The 19,356-nt window shown below is 38.1% G+C and overlaps 1 protein-coding gene across 6 annotated transcripts in view; it reads right to left on the bottom strand.

Annotated features, from left to right (window-relative positions):
* Positions 1-19,356, bottom strand: part of GABRB2 (gamma-aminobutyric acid type A receptor subunit beta2) — a 170,453-nt gene that overhangs the window by 70,904 nt on the left and 80,193 nt on the right. For all 6 annotated transcript variants that reach the window (XM_074603510.1, XM_074603514.1, XM_074603511.1 and 3 more), the window contains one exon: positions 6,606-6,688. In XM_074603510.1, coding sequence (XP_074459611.1) covers positions 6,606-6,688 — 83 coding nt within the window. The remainder of the gene's footprint in view (positions 1-6,605; positions 6,689-19,356) is intronic.

Genomic DNA, 19,356 nt, shown 5'->3' with positions numbered 1-19,356 from the left:
TTGACAGAGGAATATCCTCCCTGTACAAGAGCCACTACGCAAAACAGACTTAGCTGAAGGAACCAAGGGGACAGCACACATGCTAAACTTGATAAATTGAAAGAAAAACAAAAAAACTTTAAAAGTGAACCACTATCAAGATTCTAACCTTCAGTGGCCCAAAACTCATGTATTTAGCTTTCCACTTAATGTGTAATTGATGGAAGTGCCATGTTCCCATGGTATCCTCCTTTGCTGAACACCCCACTCCCTGGGGATCGGCAGAGTCTCTTCCTTGGCATCAAGTACATTCGCCTCTAACCCACAAAAGCCTTGCCTGGTTGGCTCCTGGAGTTCTACCATTTGTCCAGTGTGACCTGATTATAGCTTTGATCAATGGCCAGAGCAGCCATCTGCAAAGTACTCAAGCCTTCAGCAAAAGGCATCTTTGATTTCTTTTCAGTGCCTTAAATGTGCTTGTAAAGTCACCTTGAGCACACAAAGATGACTTCTGTTTCTCTTGCTGATGAGCTTTCAGATGATCTGATTAGAAAGTGTTTGATACTGGGCTGCACTGCCACTGGGAGGAATGATACTCTTTCTCCTCTCCTATTTCTGGCTTTTTCTGGGTTCTGTTATCGAATGGAAGTTTTTAACTTATCTTAGTGTGCTTCTGTGGCCTTCTTGTCATGAAAAAGAAAAAAAAAAAAAAAAAAACACAAAAAACTACAACCTAACAATTTCTCATCCAAACACCCCAGGCTGTTACATAAATGAAATATTCTGAAAACAATTATTTCTTATTCGTCAGCAACGCAGTCCTTCCTCCCACTCTGTGCATGCTGTTCTGACTCTGCACTTTTTTCCTGGTCAGTACATCTGAGTGGCAAGCTCCCTGTTTGCTAAGGCTTCAGACAGCAGGGCTTTCATGCACTTTTTTTAATGCCACGTCTTTAATGCACTACGGAAAATTTTTCTGAGAATATATTTAAAGGAGAAACTCAGCATGTTCTTGTTTTTTCCAAAGCAACAAAGAAATGGGGAAAAAAAAAATAAATCACTGTCACAAGTCAGGCAGTTTCTGAATTATACCTCAATATAACATAAATATAGCTATGCCAAACACATTATGAAATGTGGTAAGAAGGAACTGAAGTGAATTTTTGTCTTTATAGAATCATGGAATCTTCACGGTTGGAAGGGACCTTTGAGATCATCGAGTCCAACCATACACACATAAAAAAAACCCCTACAATCTCTGCCACCAGAGCATGCCCTCAAGTGCCAAATCTACACGTTTCTTAAATACCTCTAGGGATGGTGACTCAACCACCTCCCTGGGCAGGCTGTTCAGTGCCTGACCACTCTTGCAGTAAAGTAATTCCTCCTAATATCTAACCTAAACCTCCCCTGCCACAACTTCAGACCATTTCCTCTGGTCCTGTCATTATTCACCTGGGAGAAGAGGCCAACACCCACCTCTCTCCACCCTCCTTTCAGGCAGCTGTAGAGGGCAATGAGGTCTCCCCTCAGCCTCCTCCTCTCCAAGCTAAACATGCCCAGCTCCCTCAGCCTCTCCTCATATGACCTGGCCTCCAGACCCCTCACCAGCCTGGTAGCTCTCCTCTGGACACGCTCCAGCACTTCAATGTCCCTCTTGTACAGAGGGGCCCAGAACGGAACACAGCACTCGAGGTGAGGCCTCACCAGTGCCGAGTACAGAGGCACCATCACTTCCCTGCTCCTGCTGGCCACGCTATTCCTGGTACAAGCCAGAATGCTGCTGGCCTTCTTGGCCACCTGGGCACACTGCTGGCTCATGTTAAGCTGGCCATCCACCAGCACCCCCAGGTCCTTTTCTGCCGGGCAGCTTTCCAGCCACTCTTCCCCAAGCCTGTAGCATTGCTCAGGGTTGTTGTGACCAAAATGCAGGACCCGACACTTGGCCTTGTTGAACCTCAGACAACTGGCCTTGGCCTCATCCAGCCCGTCCAGGTCCCTCTGTAGAGCCTTCCTACCCTCAAGCAGATCAACACTCCCACCTAGTTTGGTGTCATCTGCAAACTTACTGAGGGTGCACTCAATCCCCTCATCCAGATCATTGATAAAGATATTAAACAAAACCGGCCCCAAAACTGAGCCCTGAGGGACACCACTGGTGACCGTCTGCCAAAAGGATTTCAGCCCAGTAATCACAACTCTCTGGGCACAGCCATCCAGCCAGTTTTTAACCCCGCGAAGAGTACACTTGTCTATGCCGTGATTCACCAGCTTCTCCTGGAGAACGCTGTGGGGGATGGTGTCAGAGGCCTTACCAAAGTCCAGATAGACAACGTCCATTGGAATGGACAAAGGCACAAATTTACCAGATGAGTCTTGAATGATTACATTTAAAAATATTCAAAAGAATCACAAGCATTTCTCTCAGTTATGCTAGAAATGTGATATTTTATTTGCTTATATGAATATGAAGTATTCTTCAAATTCCCTTGTACTTCTTTTTGTCTTTGAGCTCCCACTAGTTTTATGGTTGATAAGCTAAGACATTCCTTTCAACAGTTACAACTCCAGAGAGGCAGGAAACAGCAGAGAAACAAAATTATTCTAGAACATCACCAGAAACTCAGCAATGCATACGGCAGTGGCAGAGGTAGGGAGCAGAAAGGAGCGGTATTTTACTGAGTCAAGTCAATATTCAGCTAAAAAGGAAAAAGCTCTCTGTTGTCTACAAGCTGGGAAACTAAGAAACAAAGGAAAAATTATTTCCCTCTGGTATGATAACCCTGCTATTCAGTGTGTTGGGAAATAACAAAAGAAAGGGAGAAGTAGAATAGCTCAGACCCCCTTGGAAAGATGGCCTATAGGTTTAGAAGCATCATAGCAAAACATTCAGCATGTTTCTGCCCTTTAAGGATGAGCAAAACAAAAAATGACCACAGAGATGTAACCAGCTATACTTTAAAAAAACAGGATTTCAGTTTTCAAAACTGATACTCTTTAAACTAATGGGGAATTGTCCCCTTTTACAGTTTCAGCATCTAATCTCACTAATACTACCTTAAACTGAAATAGGAAAAATGCTGTCTCCTGTATTTTGATGTTACCACCTCCCCCATTTCATTTTTTTATATTTTACATACAACCCTTTTCCACCATAATTTCTAATTGACAAATTAATCTAGATTTATGCAAATATAGATTGACAAAAGTTTTATATTGCCCACAAATGTCAGTAAACACAATAACAACATGGAAAAATAACCCAGGCAGCTAAGCAGCCAATCAACTCTGGCACCAACAACAGGACGGAGAGGAGGAGAGGGGTGGAAAGATGGAAGGCGCGAAGAAAGAATGGAAGGACACTAGAGACATTAACATGTATCGAAATGGCATAAAAATCTATCCTGACTTAACTCAAAGGATCTGGCCAGACAATAACTCCTTTTTTAAACAAAATATATCTAACCTGGACTTTATTAAAACAATTGATATAGGACTATCTGAGGACAGACAATTAGTAAAGATATATAAAAGATATGTAGGAAAGTGTACTGCACTGAAAGAACAGATCATGCTCAGTGCAGAGAATGATTATGAGTAAAGCTCTTCCTTCTTGGCGTTAATATTCTTTAGCATTGTGTGTTAATGAAATTCAAATGAAACAAAATCTGCAGGCACTCTTAAGACAAAGGATAATCAGAACAAATATAGCAAGAACTGGATAACCTTGAGGACTGTAGCAATATTAAGAACATTGATTTATGTGAACAGGGTTATGAAATGCCAAGTCATGTGTTCTTAGTAGTATGCAAAAAAAAAAAAAAAAAATTATAAAATCCTACCAAAAGCTAGATCCCACCGCTGGAAAATAAATAAGGAATGTTCCAGGAAAGACTATCATCTGTGAAAGTCATGAAGTTGTGAAGAGAAGACAAAGGTGGCTCTCAGAAAAAGGGCAGGATTAATGCCATAGCGTAATAGAGATTTCTCCTGGGATACTGTTTATAGTAATAGATATTCCTAATGACGAACTAGCATTAGCAAATTCTACATTTCTCTTAACATACTCTTGTATGAGAAAGCTAAAAGAGACAGGTATATTCAGTTTCATGAAACAAAGCCTATGATGAACTATGACTGCTTTCTTTAAATGTATTACAAAGGTCCCAGCAGGGCTGGGGAAGACATTGAACTTAAAAAAAAAAAAAAAAAAAATTGTTGACAGTGAGTATAATTTCATGCCTTCACAGCTATGAAAACACTTGGGGTAGAATTTAGAGAATTTCTAAGCATCACAAGGGAGTAGTGGTGAAACAGACATCCAACAGGTCCAGAAAGGCAAGAAATGAAGCTACTTTTAACATGCAGCTTAACCAGTTAAAGAAGTGATTGTAACTTGAGAACCTGCATTGAACAACTCAGAAAGTCACTTTAAATCTTATTCACTCTACCTATCTACCTACCAGCACTTTTGTCTGAAGTAATTCATAAAGATTAGACAGACTCGGGTTTTTACCTGAACAGAACAGCATATATGCAGAGCAATAATTTTCTAAAGCAGCATGAAAGTGCTTCAAAGCACAGTTCAAGTATTATTTCTATCGACATTCTTTAATGACTTTTGTTACTGCAATGAAAGACAGGCTAGCTACATACAGTATCCTGATTTAAATCCATTTTGCTTTTGTGATGCTGCAACAGAGCTAATAGATCCACAAAGGAGCTCTCCTACAAGCATCCTAACTGCTACGATAAATGAAACTCCTACCCTTTCTATGATATAGTGAGTACCATACTCTTCGCACCAAGCAGAACAACAATTTTGAGAGCTACATGCCCTGTGTTCCAGGATTGTTTCATGGAAGATAACTGATCTGGCTTCAAACTTCTACTCCAAATCTGATGAAAGGGAAATTTCAACCCAGAGGTCCCAATTCTAAGTCTGAATGAGAACAAGTGTTCTCATTGAAAAGCAGGGACCCAATGTAATTTTCAGTTTTGTATAAGGTCTGACCTGGAAGGTATTTCCCGAGAATATTTCCCACAGTGGGTCATGCAAGCATGACAGGCAGGGAATATCTAGTTTGGAAATCCCAAGAAGATTCAGGCATCTCAGCAATGCAGAGAGATGGCAAAACTTTGTTGACTGTTCAAACAATGCTGTAAATAGAGAGGAAGGATGTCCTCTGACTTTCCAGCTTTCCCCCTTACACACACACACAATTAGAAAAAAGAAAAAGTCCAGGTCCTTGCTACAACAACAATTAAAAGACACCGGCATAGCAAGCCACATTCTCAGTAAAAATCTCTGTAAACCTGAATACAGTTATGCCAGTAGTTTTCTTGCACATTAAAATCAGCCTACTATATTGGTAAAAGGCTGCAGGTATGAAATTTTGAATCAAATGCTACCAATAGAAATTCTATAGCGAACTACCAAAAAACCACCAAATCCCAAAACTAAACCCCCAGGATTTTATCCATTCTCAGAAGAGCAAAGTCCATCATCACATTTGCTGCTCATGTATGTCAGCATTGAAAAGGGGTGGTAAAGACTCATTTTGCTTCTTTTATGCATGTAAGTTATTTCAGACAGCAGTGTCACAAGTTTAATTCTGGAAAGGATTTTGGCATATCTTTAAATTACACTGAAAAGAATGAAATCTGGACACAAATTTAAAGCATATTCTTAAATGCTTTCTAGAATAGGAGAAATAAGATCAGCTGTTCCAAGTTCTTACCAGACTGTAGCAGAAGCTACTATCATTTTGTACTTCAGTGCACGCGGAAATCCCACATAATCTCTTATAATACAGAGTTACTTTAAAAATGCACATACTTTTGTGTACTGTATCTTAAAACACGCCCATTAATTTCCATGTTGCCTGCCACATTCGGCTTAATAATACACCCCAGCTGAATTACCTATGGTTCTCCTGAAAAAGCAAATGTTATCTTCAAAGTACTGATACAATCTTAATTAGAGCACAAAATAACGCACGCTTGCAATATTGTCTTTATAAAAGTGATCATGAATTGTTTTTTTCTCTGATGTACTTAGATTCCCTAAAGATTTTTCAGTGAAAAGAGATTTGAAATTTTATTTCACAGGTTTTATCTACATAGAAAGCTTGATAGAGACACCATTAGTATATATAACAGACTGTATTGCATGCATTGAAAGTTTAACTACAGCACAGGAGTTAGAAAAAAACCATAAAACATCTATTTCAAGGACAATTCTAACCTCTTGCCGTGATTTTTAAATGGAAACAGGCTGCCACACAGTTCAGCAGTAAAGGAGGATAAAGAATTGATAATAATCCTCGTGCTCCTCACATGAACTCCCAAGAAGGCATTCGAATGAGACTTTTAAAGCTGTAAATTGACCATCAAAATGCAGAATAACTTTTGCTAATCCCTGTGCCACAAATTACTAATCCATCTGGAAAGCTTTTTTTTTTTTTTTGCATGTGTTTACAAGGATCTAAATGTCATCAGACAGAAAGACAACTAGGCTAGTAGCATGTTAAAAAAGAAAGGAGAAAAAAAAAAAAGACAGAAATAAAAACTCTAAAGCAGTTGCAGTTGACCACAGAATAAGTAGGATTTGCAGAAATACTTACAGCTCTCAATCTCCAGCGTGCAGTTCTGCTCGTCCAGCGGATATCTCCGTAGGTCCATCATACAAGCAGCTGTTGTTGTAATTCTAGGAAGGAAACAGAAGAGCTTGTTAGCATGTCTTGTTCCAATCTTTCCTTGATTGCACATAGCTGAAAGAAGAAAAAAATATTTCTACACAAGCGACATTTTTACTATGCCTATTTTTACTGAAATACCACGTCTGCTGCTTACTTGTAACTAATGCTGTTCTAAGGTTATGCCAGTCTGGCGGGTGAGCAGAGAGCTTCCCCTTTACACACCATTATCACAGTACTGTAAGCTTTAGTAATCATCAACCAATTTATGGCAACAAAATGAAGCATGAATTAGTATAGCAGTATTTATTTCATTATATAGTGGAGGACTTGAAGCCAAAAAGAAAAGGCTCAAAGAAAGGTGTCAGAGGAAATCTAGAGAGGAACAGAGCAAGATATATACTTCATATCCTGGGTTAATACCTTAATCCCTGAGTGAAACTTAATTCTTCTTGCTTCTGCTCGACAGTGCTTTGTAAATGAAGTATTATTTTATCTTCACTTTAGAAAGCAAACATTTTTCAGAACCCTATTCACAAAACATTTAGACCATATTTGTGTCTCCAGATTACACCAAACCTACTAACATTACCATGTGTCAAGTGCGCCTTTTAGAGGTTGAGAGAAATATCTGTACCATCAATAAATCTTTTGCTGATAAACCTCACAGAGGAATACGACCCCGAGCTGAATATGAACCAAGGCACAATTCTCAACAGCATTTTATTAACTGTGTTCCCATCAAGTCTTGTTAATGTGTAGACAAAAATAAATTCTTAGTTCCACCCTGCCCCCCCCGACAGCATGCTATATAACTCTGTAGTAACTAAAAAAATATTACATTTTGGAATCTGCCAACAGTCAAAATAGTATACCCTGCACATACTCCATGCAGGGCTGGGTGTGGATTTAGTGCATAAACTGAGAGGTTTCTAGCCTTTCTTCTCTCCCCCTCTACCTAGTCAGAGCCCTTCTACAGCTGCTAAAGCCTGGTGACTTATACAGACCCCTTTAGAGAAACAAGGATTTTCTCCTGTATGTTAAGTACAGCTGACTGACAACAACAGCATCGCACAGCAGCCAGCCTTCAAGCTTTCTTCAAGCTGAAGGTTGACCAAATGATTTAGCTCAAGTCATAAAATCCAAGATGATGTGGGTGTGCCTCCAAAATGGGACCCAAGTGGATAGATGGAGCGCCCACAGCAAACACAAACACCGAGTCACCTGACAGGAGCAGCAGCTACATCTTTCCAGGGTACTCATGGGAGACTGGGTGACCAACAGTTTTCTTCTCAAAATCCTGTCCCCCTGTATCAGGGTTCCTGGCTTTTCATAGTAGATGTTTAGACTGTTAAATAACTGTTTAAAAAAACCTATTCTTTTACATTCTTTGATCTGACAGGACAGAGAACTCTCATTTGATGAATCTCATTCTTTCTCCTTAAATACCTAAATAAGAGTTCATTAAAAGCAGAAAACTGCAGGTGACTGAGAGAGGCTCAAAATTCACTCTAAATTGACTCCAGCAATCCTTTCCAAAAGATGCTTAAGAAACATTGGAGCTATACAATCTTTTCATTAGTATCCTTGCTGTCCTATCTAACAATGCTTTACTGTCGTTCCCAGAAAAAAATCACTCTAAATCTCTTCGAAGAAAAGAGAACAAAGTAGGGGCAAGTTATTCCTATAAACACTTAGTAAATCCTACCTCTTTCTTTTCAATCTAGACAGGATCTCTTAATTTTACATTTTGGCCATTCCTATGTATTGGGCTCTCAGAGAAAAGGAACACCTTTTGGCACTAACTTCTTTCTTCAATCGCTACACGGGTACTCATAGAATCACTTTTCAAAACACTGCTTTCAATCAGTGTGGGTCACCACAGATGCTTCAAAGCAAAGCATCCTAGAGTGGACAAAAGCAAGGGAAAAAAAAATAAATCCTTTGGCTCCCCTCGATGGAAGTCTTACAGCTTTTTAAAAAAACAGATTGATGAGGAATATATGTTTGTTGATAGCAAATGCAAATGGAGCAAGCAGCAGCATATATTGTTAAAAAAAAAACCAAAACACTCTAGGCAGTTCATACTTGGTTCCTAATTTTAAAATTTGGACAAAAATCAACAAAATTGCCCTGTTCCAGTATCTACGTAAGATTGATTATTTTGGGAAAAACTTCACCAAAGCTGGCGTAAGACCAGAAAGGAATTACAGCTCATGTTTTTTGTTTAGTTGGTTTTTTCTGGTGGGGAAGTTTGTTGCTTTGTTTTGTTTAATACCCTCAGTATTTCTATATCTATGTGTACAATATAATCATGAGTTTCAGAGGAACTTCAGTAGTTCACAGAAGAAAAGGCAGGAGCATAGATTTACAGCCAAGGCTTAAGTGCACAAAAGAATTGTGGTAAATACTAACCTGGTTGACTACCAAGTTTTTTAATATCTTTCCCTGCACTAAACACATTTTCCCCACCAGAGTCTACCAGACCAGGGGCTTCAACACAGGGACAAAACCACACCTGTGCTATGCTCAGCAAAGGGTCTGTTTGTACTGATGGTGGAGCTGAGCACTCACAATGCTGACATATCTTCAGTAAGATTTTGGGATGCAATAAAAACCACAAAAGGAGCCAAAGGCTGCAGCTAGCTAGGATAAAAGCTCGGTAGGGAACATTATCAAATCATTAAAAGACACAGTGCCTTATCTTGTCAGAAAGTAAAAGTAAAAAAGTGGCACAGTAATGAAAATGATTAGTAGAACAGATTTTTAATTAAGCCAAAACAGCCGTTTTGAATAAGGTATTTAATTCAGCCCACTTGTCCATTCTTATCCATAATGCAAATCCACTGAAATAAAATAAGAAGTCTGTCCTTTCCTCTTTTTGTACCTCCCTCATATTTTTACCCTGACTTTTCTCACATTTATGGTAAAGTAGAAAATCTTCTCTTTCATCTTCAAAATTATTTAAACAAAACACCTACATTTTGATAATTCTTAGTGGTTTGCAATTCATGATGAATAGCTAAACCAAATTATCAATGCAAGAGCATGCAAGAAGTACCAGTTGAATACTTTTAAAGTCCTATACTTCAGACCTATACTTCTTCAGACAGAGGAAGAAACAGCAGTTATAGCAGTTAGAAATACTTGAAATGGGCATAAAGTCTCTTCCCCAGAGCAGAGCTATTTCAATTTTTATAAAAGGATTAAAAATATTTGTATACAGCCTGGACTAGTGCACAAAATATAACACTGTATTTTGCATAATGTGACCTTGAGAACAAACAATGAAAAAGTGAAAGCTTTTAAAAAACAGCACCATGACTCAACGCATTACAGTCATTAAGGATGACAACAGAATCACAGAGCTCTCAGAGAAACACCATATGAAATGAAACATGTTACAGAACTATCTCATACACCAATCTATTTAATCTAGTCATCTGTTGTTAAAGAAAGAGAAACCTTGTGATATTTTATTTTATGATTCCTAACAACGCAAACCAGTCTTCAGCTTCCTCTTTTATGATCTTTACTTTGAATGTAGACTGCTTATGGGGCAACAGAAAAAAAAAGACAAAAAAAGCAAACCCTAAAGCACTAAACTGTTTAAATAAAGCATTATGAAGTAAACACGAAGAAAACTTCCTGTGCCAAAGCAAACATAGCTACAGTGCAAAGAAACCTGGGCCACAACTAACTTGCAGAGAAAGTTAAGTTTGCTTTCAATAATTCAAAATAATTCAGATAAACTATTACTTCTGAGGCAGCTGAAAATCCACCCTCGGGGGAGGTTCTATGATTCAAATAAGAGATGGAAATTGGCACTGCTCCTTTCACGGGCCAAAGTTGAAGGCCACAAAGAACTTTTTTTGTAACACTTCCAAACTTTAAATTATGTGTAAAATAATACCTGTAACAAGTACTATCCCAGCAGCAATAATAGTTCTTATTTTTCAATGCTATGTGGGGGATGATTTTTCAAAATCCTGTAGATTTTGCTCTTCTGACAAGTTCAAGTGGGATTTGAAATTCAAAATAGCAACTTAAACAGTTCTGACACCACCAATGAAGAAAAAACAGCACTGAATGACAGGAGAGCAATGCTAATGGTACATGGAGATGGACAGAATCCAATTCCCTCTCGGACCTGCAGTGGCTCTGCAAAGCTATGGGGAATAGGCAGCAACAGAAACTTATCTCTGGTCTGGAAGGAAGCAGCCCTGACCTGTAATTACAGGATTACAGACACAACAGAAATGATGAGCAAGAAGGTGACAATCTCAGATAGCTCCTCTGAGTAGAGTGGTAGTATGAGAACTATATAACACACTCTTAAATCTAGCACTGACAGATCGTGATCCTATTGAGTTGAAGACAGAGCTGAAGCCCAGGAAAACACAAAGACTAATTCTTTCTTTAAATGTATGTGCATATGTCCTGTTGAATGCAGTGTGAGATTCTGCTTCAGATCTGCATATCTGAAGGCAAACTATGGCTCCCCATTAACAATATCAGCAACAATCCAAAGAGCTTGCAAGGGTATCACACTCTACAACAGGCTGCATCTCTTTATCGTGAACTTCATAAGAACACTCTGCACACACTGACTGGGAGTCACAAACTCTCTGAATTAGTGACTGAAACCACGTACTGCAGCTAAACCCACTGTTCACTTCTGTTTCTTGGAAACAGTCCTGCTGCGCGACAGTTGGAAACGTTGGCAGCAGCAGCAGCCAGCAGAACCAATTTCAAATACGTGGAAGTCTGGGAACAAAACTGTAACGTGATAAATCTCTCTCCTGAACAAAATATTGGATTTAGACAGATGTGTCAAGGTTGTTAGACATACTAACATATCTACTTTTAAATTAAAATAGATTTATTGCTAATTATAGAGTTCACAGAATTCTTCCTTCTTCTGCCTATTCACATAAAAGATAAACTTCCCTTGTGTGACCATAAGTTGAGTTGGCTTTAGCAGAGGATAGACAACAGTGACATTTCTACGAGTCCATCATTAAGTCCGAACATTCAGCTACGGACTGCTATAATCTTTCAACTGTAAACTACATATAGAATTTCTCAGTGTAGTTTCATAGCAAAAAAAATCAGTTGTTTTATTGATGTTGATGTCTCAGTTGGAGATGAAATGATATGCCCAGTCTACACAGAATCTGTAATATGGTCTCTTCTAATACCACTTCTCAACATTTCATGAGTATTCCAACCTAAGTTCCAATTTAGCTCATTTTTCTTACTCCATTTGGGACTGGCTATCTAATGATGTAAATATCTTCCCCTTGTTTCTGTTGTGTGCAATTCTTGAATAGTTAGGTACTCTCTGAAAGCAATAAGTGTATTTGTTAAAGCTAGAAGGCACAACCAATAAAACAAGTTAAGGAAAAGAAGGGAAGATGCTAATGCATTTTCTAAATATAATACAAGATAGGAAAAAACTTTTGTAGCTGATAAAACACAGGGAGTCAGAACACATACAGAAACTTCAACCTCATTAAATTTTGTTGTTTATATTGCTGGCAAAAGAAGCATACGAGATTTCTAAGAGAAAACTAAAATATATATGCCTCTGATATTTCTTGGAAGAAGCTCTGCATTTCTCTGCTGAAGGAGAGAATGCCAGCTGGGAAGAGTCACAGAAAACTGGAGAATTTGGCTGTTATTTCATAGTGAAGGAGAATTCTGACTCAGAAGAATCAGAATGTTGTTGCAGATTTTCATGCAATGATGCCCAATTTTCTGCTATTACCTTTCCACATGTAGCTCTCTAAGTTGTTCTTTACGTTAGACAGCATTGCCTACTACCCTGTCACTGTGTCCAAAACTCAGCCACAACATTTTGTTCATAATTTAAATCCCTGCAAAAAGCACACATCTCTCCGCAGTAAAATCTTCTGGTACAATAACCTCGACTTCAGACATAAGTTATTCAAGCCTTTCTCTGAAGTAATACGTGCTTCTCTAGAAGATAACACCCATATAACACAATGCAGCAGCTATGGCAGAAAAGCTCAGAGGGGCACTTCATAATTTTAATATTTTATCACTGGGAAACGTATCCTTGTCTTTCAGCATTCACTTCACTTCTCCCCTTCAAAAGAAATAAAAATAAATAAAAGGGAGAATGTTAAAAAAACTACAGGACTTCCAGAGCAATGAAACAATGTGAGCACGACGGCTGAGTGACTCAGTATGTAACAACCTTGGAATAAAGAGCTAGTACATCTCCTCCACTTACACAGACCATCACTGGAAATCTGAAAGTTTTACTTTCAAATATTTTGCAAAACATGTTCCTTATTCTGGTTGTGAATACTGCATATCTATTTCACTTAGATAATGTCAGCATTGAAATAAAGAGTGCATTATTTCAGCTTCTTCAAAATTTATATTGCTACCACCCAAGACACGTTTCATACTACAAATAAATCATATATACAAAACATCTTTAAACCAGTCATGTCCTCTTCAACAGGAAAAAATGTTTATCATTCATAAATTTCTAAGATAAAATTGTATAACAATGCATTTCAGAACATATGAAACACCTTCCTCACAATCTTGCAGGGACTGCGGTAGGGTGAGCCCTAGTAATTCAACTATATATACATGAAAGTATAAGATTAAAATTTATTGCATTCTTAAAAAATAGCTAACTTACAACTCTGATACTACATTAAATTTAATACAGACTTTTAAACTATGAAAGAGAGCTAGAACTTTCTAAGGAGACACATGGATTTGGTGACTTTTTAATTAATTCTCAGTGCCTGAAATAACTAGTGCTTAGTTCTAGTGAATGTGTTGGACTGTAAACGTACCCTACATTAACATTTTTTATTCTAGGATGATAAAGGTACAGTATTTAATTAAATAATTGAAGAACTAGGGAAAAAAGGGAATATCTTCTCCACAAAATACGCACTGCTTCAATGCACAAATTGTGCAGATAATACTGCTGCTAAAAGTGTAGAAATAAGGAAGTACAGGTTATCATAGGCAAAACGGTACCTATTTTGTTTGCCCACAGGCTACATTTTTTGTGTCTTAAGAGAGTAACAACTACAGTAGCACCATCACCCTATAGTGCGACACTTGTCTTTGGAAGACCACAGTCTTGTTTCCCTCAGAAGCCTGTGCGTGAATGTTAAATCATGCAGGTTTTAGAAAATAGTGTGTAACCCTCTCCTCCCCAACCCTGATATGTCTGCAGTAGTTGACCTCCAACAACTGCTGGACACAGGTCCTTGTGGAAACCGCTTCAAGGCAGATGATGGTGGTGTTTATACAACCTGCAGCTCCCACACCTCCCTCTGTCAGTGCAGAACTTGTGCTCTGGATGACAAGTCATGCAGAAACTGCACTTGCTTCTTCACTACATTCTTAATCTATACTCTCTCTGACAGATTCAATCCAGCAAAATCCTTTCTTCTCACAAAACGCCACCAAGAATATTAGCAATTACTTGCCTATGTGTTCACAGAGATGTCTGAGTGGAACGTATTTTCACCATTCTGGAAAAAGGAAGTTCTACTCAAGTTAAAAATTAATGTGAAAGTCAAAACAATCTTCAGTATAAAAGGCACATTCGGTTTTATGATTGCAGCTTATTTAGTAATTCTTACAGAAGAAGTAAGATAAGAGCCCAAAGCTCCTATTCCTCTGGCTTTTGTGAGTCAGAATAAGAAGGCTCATTTTCCACTGGGAAACGTCAATAGAAATAATAAATTTCAGTGTATTCTTCATAAGCAGAATTACTCTCAGATCCAAAAAGGTGGGGAAAAAAAGTCAGTAAAAACCCCCTAGCACACACCTGAAATTATTAAGTATCTTTCCAGAACCTTTACAACAAAGCAGCAGCCCATAAAATTCTAACCCTCACAAAATTCTGAGACAAAAGTAAAATGAATTCTTCTCATCCTAAAGCAGGAGTCACACTTTAAAAGCAATCAAACAGGGAGACAGTTAACAGTCAGAATTAAAGGCAAACTGTGTAAAGCATAGTAGAATAATAGACACAGGTTATTACTTACTAATTCAATTGCGATTAGAAGTTTTCATCCATACAGAGGGAATGCAAGGATAGTTGCACTTCTCTCTATGTGACTGTAGGATTTCAATTAGACCATTTAGTTTCTATGCACCCCCCCACCCCCCATTAAACAATCTACTATATTCCTTTCTTATTCTAGCAAACAAAAAAAAAAAGCTCACATACATCTAATTTCTTTCCTCTTCACTCTGCTCTAACAGAACTTCACCACTGCTAGGAATGAAGTATTTCATCACTTTCTCCTCATTTCTTCTACTTTCTGTCTACAGACAGCCTGACATTCCCCAAAATGCATCAGAAACTTTTTCAGTAGCATGTTGTCATGGTTTCAGCTGGGATGGAGCTGACTTTCTTACTAGCAGCTGGTATAGTGCTATGCTTTGGGTTTGGAATGGGAACACTGTTGATCGCACAATGGTGGTTTTGGTTGTTGCTAAGCAGTCAAGGCTTTTTCTGCCCCGCCAGCAAGTAGGCTGGGAATGCACAAAAAGTTGGGAGGGGACACAGCTGGGACAGCTGACCCCAACTGAACAAAGGGATATTCCATGCCATGTGACATCATGCACAGCATATAAAGCTGGGGGGGGAAAAGGGAGAAGGGGGGGGGGACATTCAAAGTAATGGTCTTTGTCTTCCTGAGTAATCATTAACACATGATGAAGCCCTGCTTTCCTGGAGATGGCTGAACACCTGCCTGCTTATGGGAAGCAGTGAATTAATTTCTTGTTTTGCTTTGCTTGTGTGCACATATTTTGCTTTACCTATTAAACTGTTTTTATCTCAACCCATGAGTTTTTCCTGACTTTTACTCTCACGATCCTCTCCCCCATCCCAATTCGGGAGAGTGAGCAAGTGGCTGCGTGGTCCTAGCTGCTGGCTGGCATTAAACCACTACACATGTCAAAGTGACTGGTAGAGGCCAACCACTATTAAACAGCTGTACAAAATCAGAAATTTTTTTTTTATTCCCGATGAGAGCTGAAAGCACAGGCAGTAGGCTAAGCACATCAAAAAGGCCTTCACATTAATGTAGCTAAAATCTCTGCTGTTCCCAGCTTCCCTCTCCCCTCACGCTTCTTCTAATCTTAACACAATGCAACAAACAAAAAAGAGAATGAGAAACTGCCCCTTTTTCTACTATTATTGAACAAGCTAACTGAAGCTACTGTAATCATTCAGTACAATAAACCAAATATCCTTGTAATTGACTATTGTCATAAGATCAATATCTCTTGCTTTGCAAATAAACATTTCAGCTTCACTCTGGTGTTTAGGCAACAGTAAGAGACACGTATCCAAATATGTAATTCCACCCTACTTACATCCTTTCAAATACCACTGTAATATCAACTGTCAATAAAGAGAAAATTAAAACAAATAACACAGATGATCTTAAAGCTCTACAGCACCTGAAGTACTGCCCTCAGACTTCACATCTACTGTGCTAACATACTACCATCGGCTAGATAAGCACATTGATACTAATGTATCATTTGACTTTTAATTTTAATAAATTACTATTAATTGTAGTTAGTAGGTGGTAATGCTTCACCCTCCTGTGGCAATAAGAGGGGGGAGAGTCCATGTGGTAGATTGTGAAGTCTGTAACAAATTTTGCAGGGCTCAGAAACGTATATATCACTTCTATTGGTAAAACAAAAAGTGAAGGGATATTATATTTCAGTGAGGTCGAGACAGTCCATACTGTCATTACTCTTGTACCTGCAATGTCAATGCGTGCAGTACTAATTGCAAGCATGTTTGACTATCATCACCTGATCAGCATCTCCAGGGGCTATGTACAAGATTTTAAAAATAAACAAACAAATAAAATTACACCCATAATGAGAATCCTGCCTCCCGCCTCTCTCCCGCCCCTCACTTTTCATTGCAAGCTTTGTCATTTCATATTTTTAAAACCACATCTTTCAGCACTCAAATTCAACTAAAAGACAAAGGAAAATGGGAACCCTATTTTTCAGTATTCCTTGGAAGCACCTATCTTGCTCTATACAGTGGGTCTCAAATTATATGAAAGCTTGATTTAAAAAGAAGAAGATGAAAATACCTTTAAAACATTTAGAGCAATTCAATGAAATTCACAACTGAGCAGCCATATCAAAACCACTACTGATTTCCTTTTGTGTTCCTATGCATCATGAATGACAAGCATCACAAATACATTCACACATCCATATATATAACAACATAAATAATATATGCTCCTGAATTGTCCTTCCTTGATGCATCCTGTTTCTAATTTCTAAGGCTTCCCCCTGCAGTTGTATTTTCCTTTTTTTGCAGCCAAATACTATTTCCAGTCCCTGCCAAACAGACTAACAACAATTGGGTTCCACTGACTGAGAAGCATTACATATCACCTAGTTTGTTATCCTCGATTTTACACAAATCTTTATCAGCAATAACTCATGAACTGTACTTCACTGCTGCATCACCTAAGTCAATTTATAGATTTAACACAGAAAACAAAAGCTGACCAAAATATTAATGCCATGAGACCCCAATTAACACCTAGCACTGATCTATACAATTTCATTACTAAGAATCTTATTTTTACCATGATTTTTGTCTAATTCTTCATACTATTTGATTTACTAATTCCTGTAACTCATATGTTAGCAATCAATCTATCATCTTATCTCAAGTTTCTGCAGCAGTTGTCATGTCCATAGACTAGTTATTACTGAACAGAATTGAGTTTATCACTTGTGAGTGAGAAAGTTTTTCCCTAGAACAAGGAGAAATTTAAAGGGTTGAAGCACTCAATGCAATTAGATACTAAAAACAGGGGGAAAACACCCCAAACAAGATACATATTAAAAACTTTAGGTTTGATCCTGATGTTAATCACGCACCAGATAGCAACTACTTCACACTAGTCTACTTGTACAAATACAGATCTGCAATACCTCTAGATCCACGTATCTGTAAGTGCATTGCAGGCACCAGTTACTGAAACCTCACAGAACTGCCAAGGGACAGGCTTAAGATGTTTTTGAGGTAGAATGAATTCTTTCAGTGGCACTGCCTCAATTAGGATTCAACAGTCAAATTCTTTAGTCCAATGTGGTCAATCATAGACTACTTCCAACCACTTCTCGTGCTTTTAACTTTCCGTAGGAACCCCTGCTCCTCACACGCTTGCCATGATCTACAGAAAGAGGCTGAGCTGCACTGGTTAGCGGGTGGGAGGCAGTATTATTAACAGAGAAGGACAAGCAATTTTGCGGCCGATTGGTTCTGAATTGTTTGGTTTTGTTTCAGTGATGCTTCTATTTCCAAAAGATTTTTTTTTGGTTGTATTAAGCGTATCACATCACGTATTCTGTAGAATAGACCTTTATTTAATATTTTTAAAAATATGTATTATTTATCAATTAATGTTTTAGTGCTCACATTTACTTTTCCAAGTTATCTAAGCAGATGTGAGTGTATGACAAACAGGACATCAAATCCTGTACTGCATAAATAAGATGCCATGTCTGACAGAGTGATAAAAAAAATACAGATAATGGGTATGCAAATATGAAAACATGTATCATACTAGTATACATTTTTTCCATTACAGAACAATATTTTGAAATTATAGAAGAGAAATTGCTCACTTCACATGACTACCAGGATTCTTAAAACTGGCTACAATTTATTCCAGTTTTTGCTAATCATGATTTGTATTAAAGTACTGTCTACAAAGCATAGATGAAAGAGACACACATTATGTAAAGCATCCTACATGATCACACTAAGAACTAACCTTTAGGGATATAAAGCTATAGAACTTCACCGTTCACCTGAGCCCTGTATGTCCGGAGTGTCAGAGAGGCTTCTCCACCCCAGTTAACAGCCAGATCTTGGGCTGTTTAAGCTGCCTTTAATAAATCACCTGTTTGCATTCTAGCTACATACCCCATCTGAACAATTATTCCCATGTGAACAGTATTTAATTGAGGACAATGAGTAAAGATTTAGCAGATATTTTTAGGCCTAATTCACAGCATACAGGTTTCAAATGACAGATTCCTATTAATGTCAACTGACTGTAGGTAAGGCTCCTGCAGAGCGGGGGAAAAAAAAAAAAAAAAAAAGGACAAAAGATGATTTTATGTAGAAAACACTGCAATGGGGAAATAGGAAAGGAAGAGCATCCTTATTGATTTAAATGCTTTAAGATAGATCTGACTTGGACAAAATATGAACAATTTATTTTGCACATTTTATTCTTAAACATTGATATTTTTCGTACTCGAGCTAGTAGACAGCTGTGGAGAAAACCCGTTTTGCAGCTGTTTCTCCCTCTCTTCTTTCCCCTGACAGATAGCTCTGCTGACATGATACCTAAGCCAGTAGAATTATTTTTTTTTTACAACAAAAAAATAAGTTACTTAAAACCACACCCTTTCATGTTCCAGGTATCATGACTGGCCTCAGTGCTCTTATCTATTGTGTTAGGCTTATACCATCAATTCTCCATTTCATATATGGTCCATTTTAGACACCAAATACACTTATTATTTTCATATATTATTAAAGTAGCTGCAATATTATTTTGAAAATGGGAAGCCATGTTCTCCTTTAACATTTCCA

The sequence above is a fragment of the Larus michahellis genome, chromosome 11 (assembly GCF_964199755.1).
Source record: "Larus michahellis chromosome 11, bLarMic1.1, whole genome shotgun sequence".
Lineage (NCBI taxonomy): Eukaryota > Metazoa > Chordata > Aves > Charadriiformes > Laridae > Larus > Larus michahellis.
Note: the sequence above shows the minus strand (reverse complement) of the source record. Positions and strands in the feature narration are given on the sequence as shown.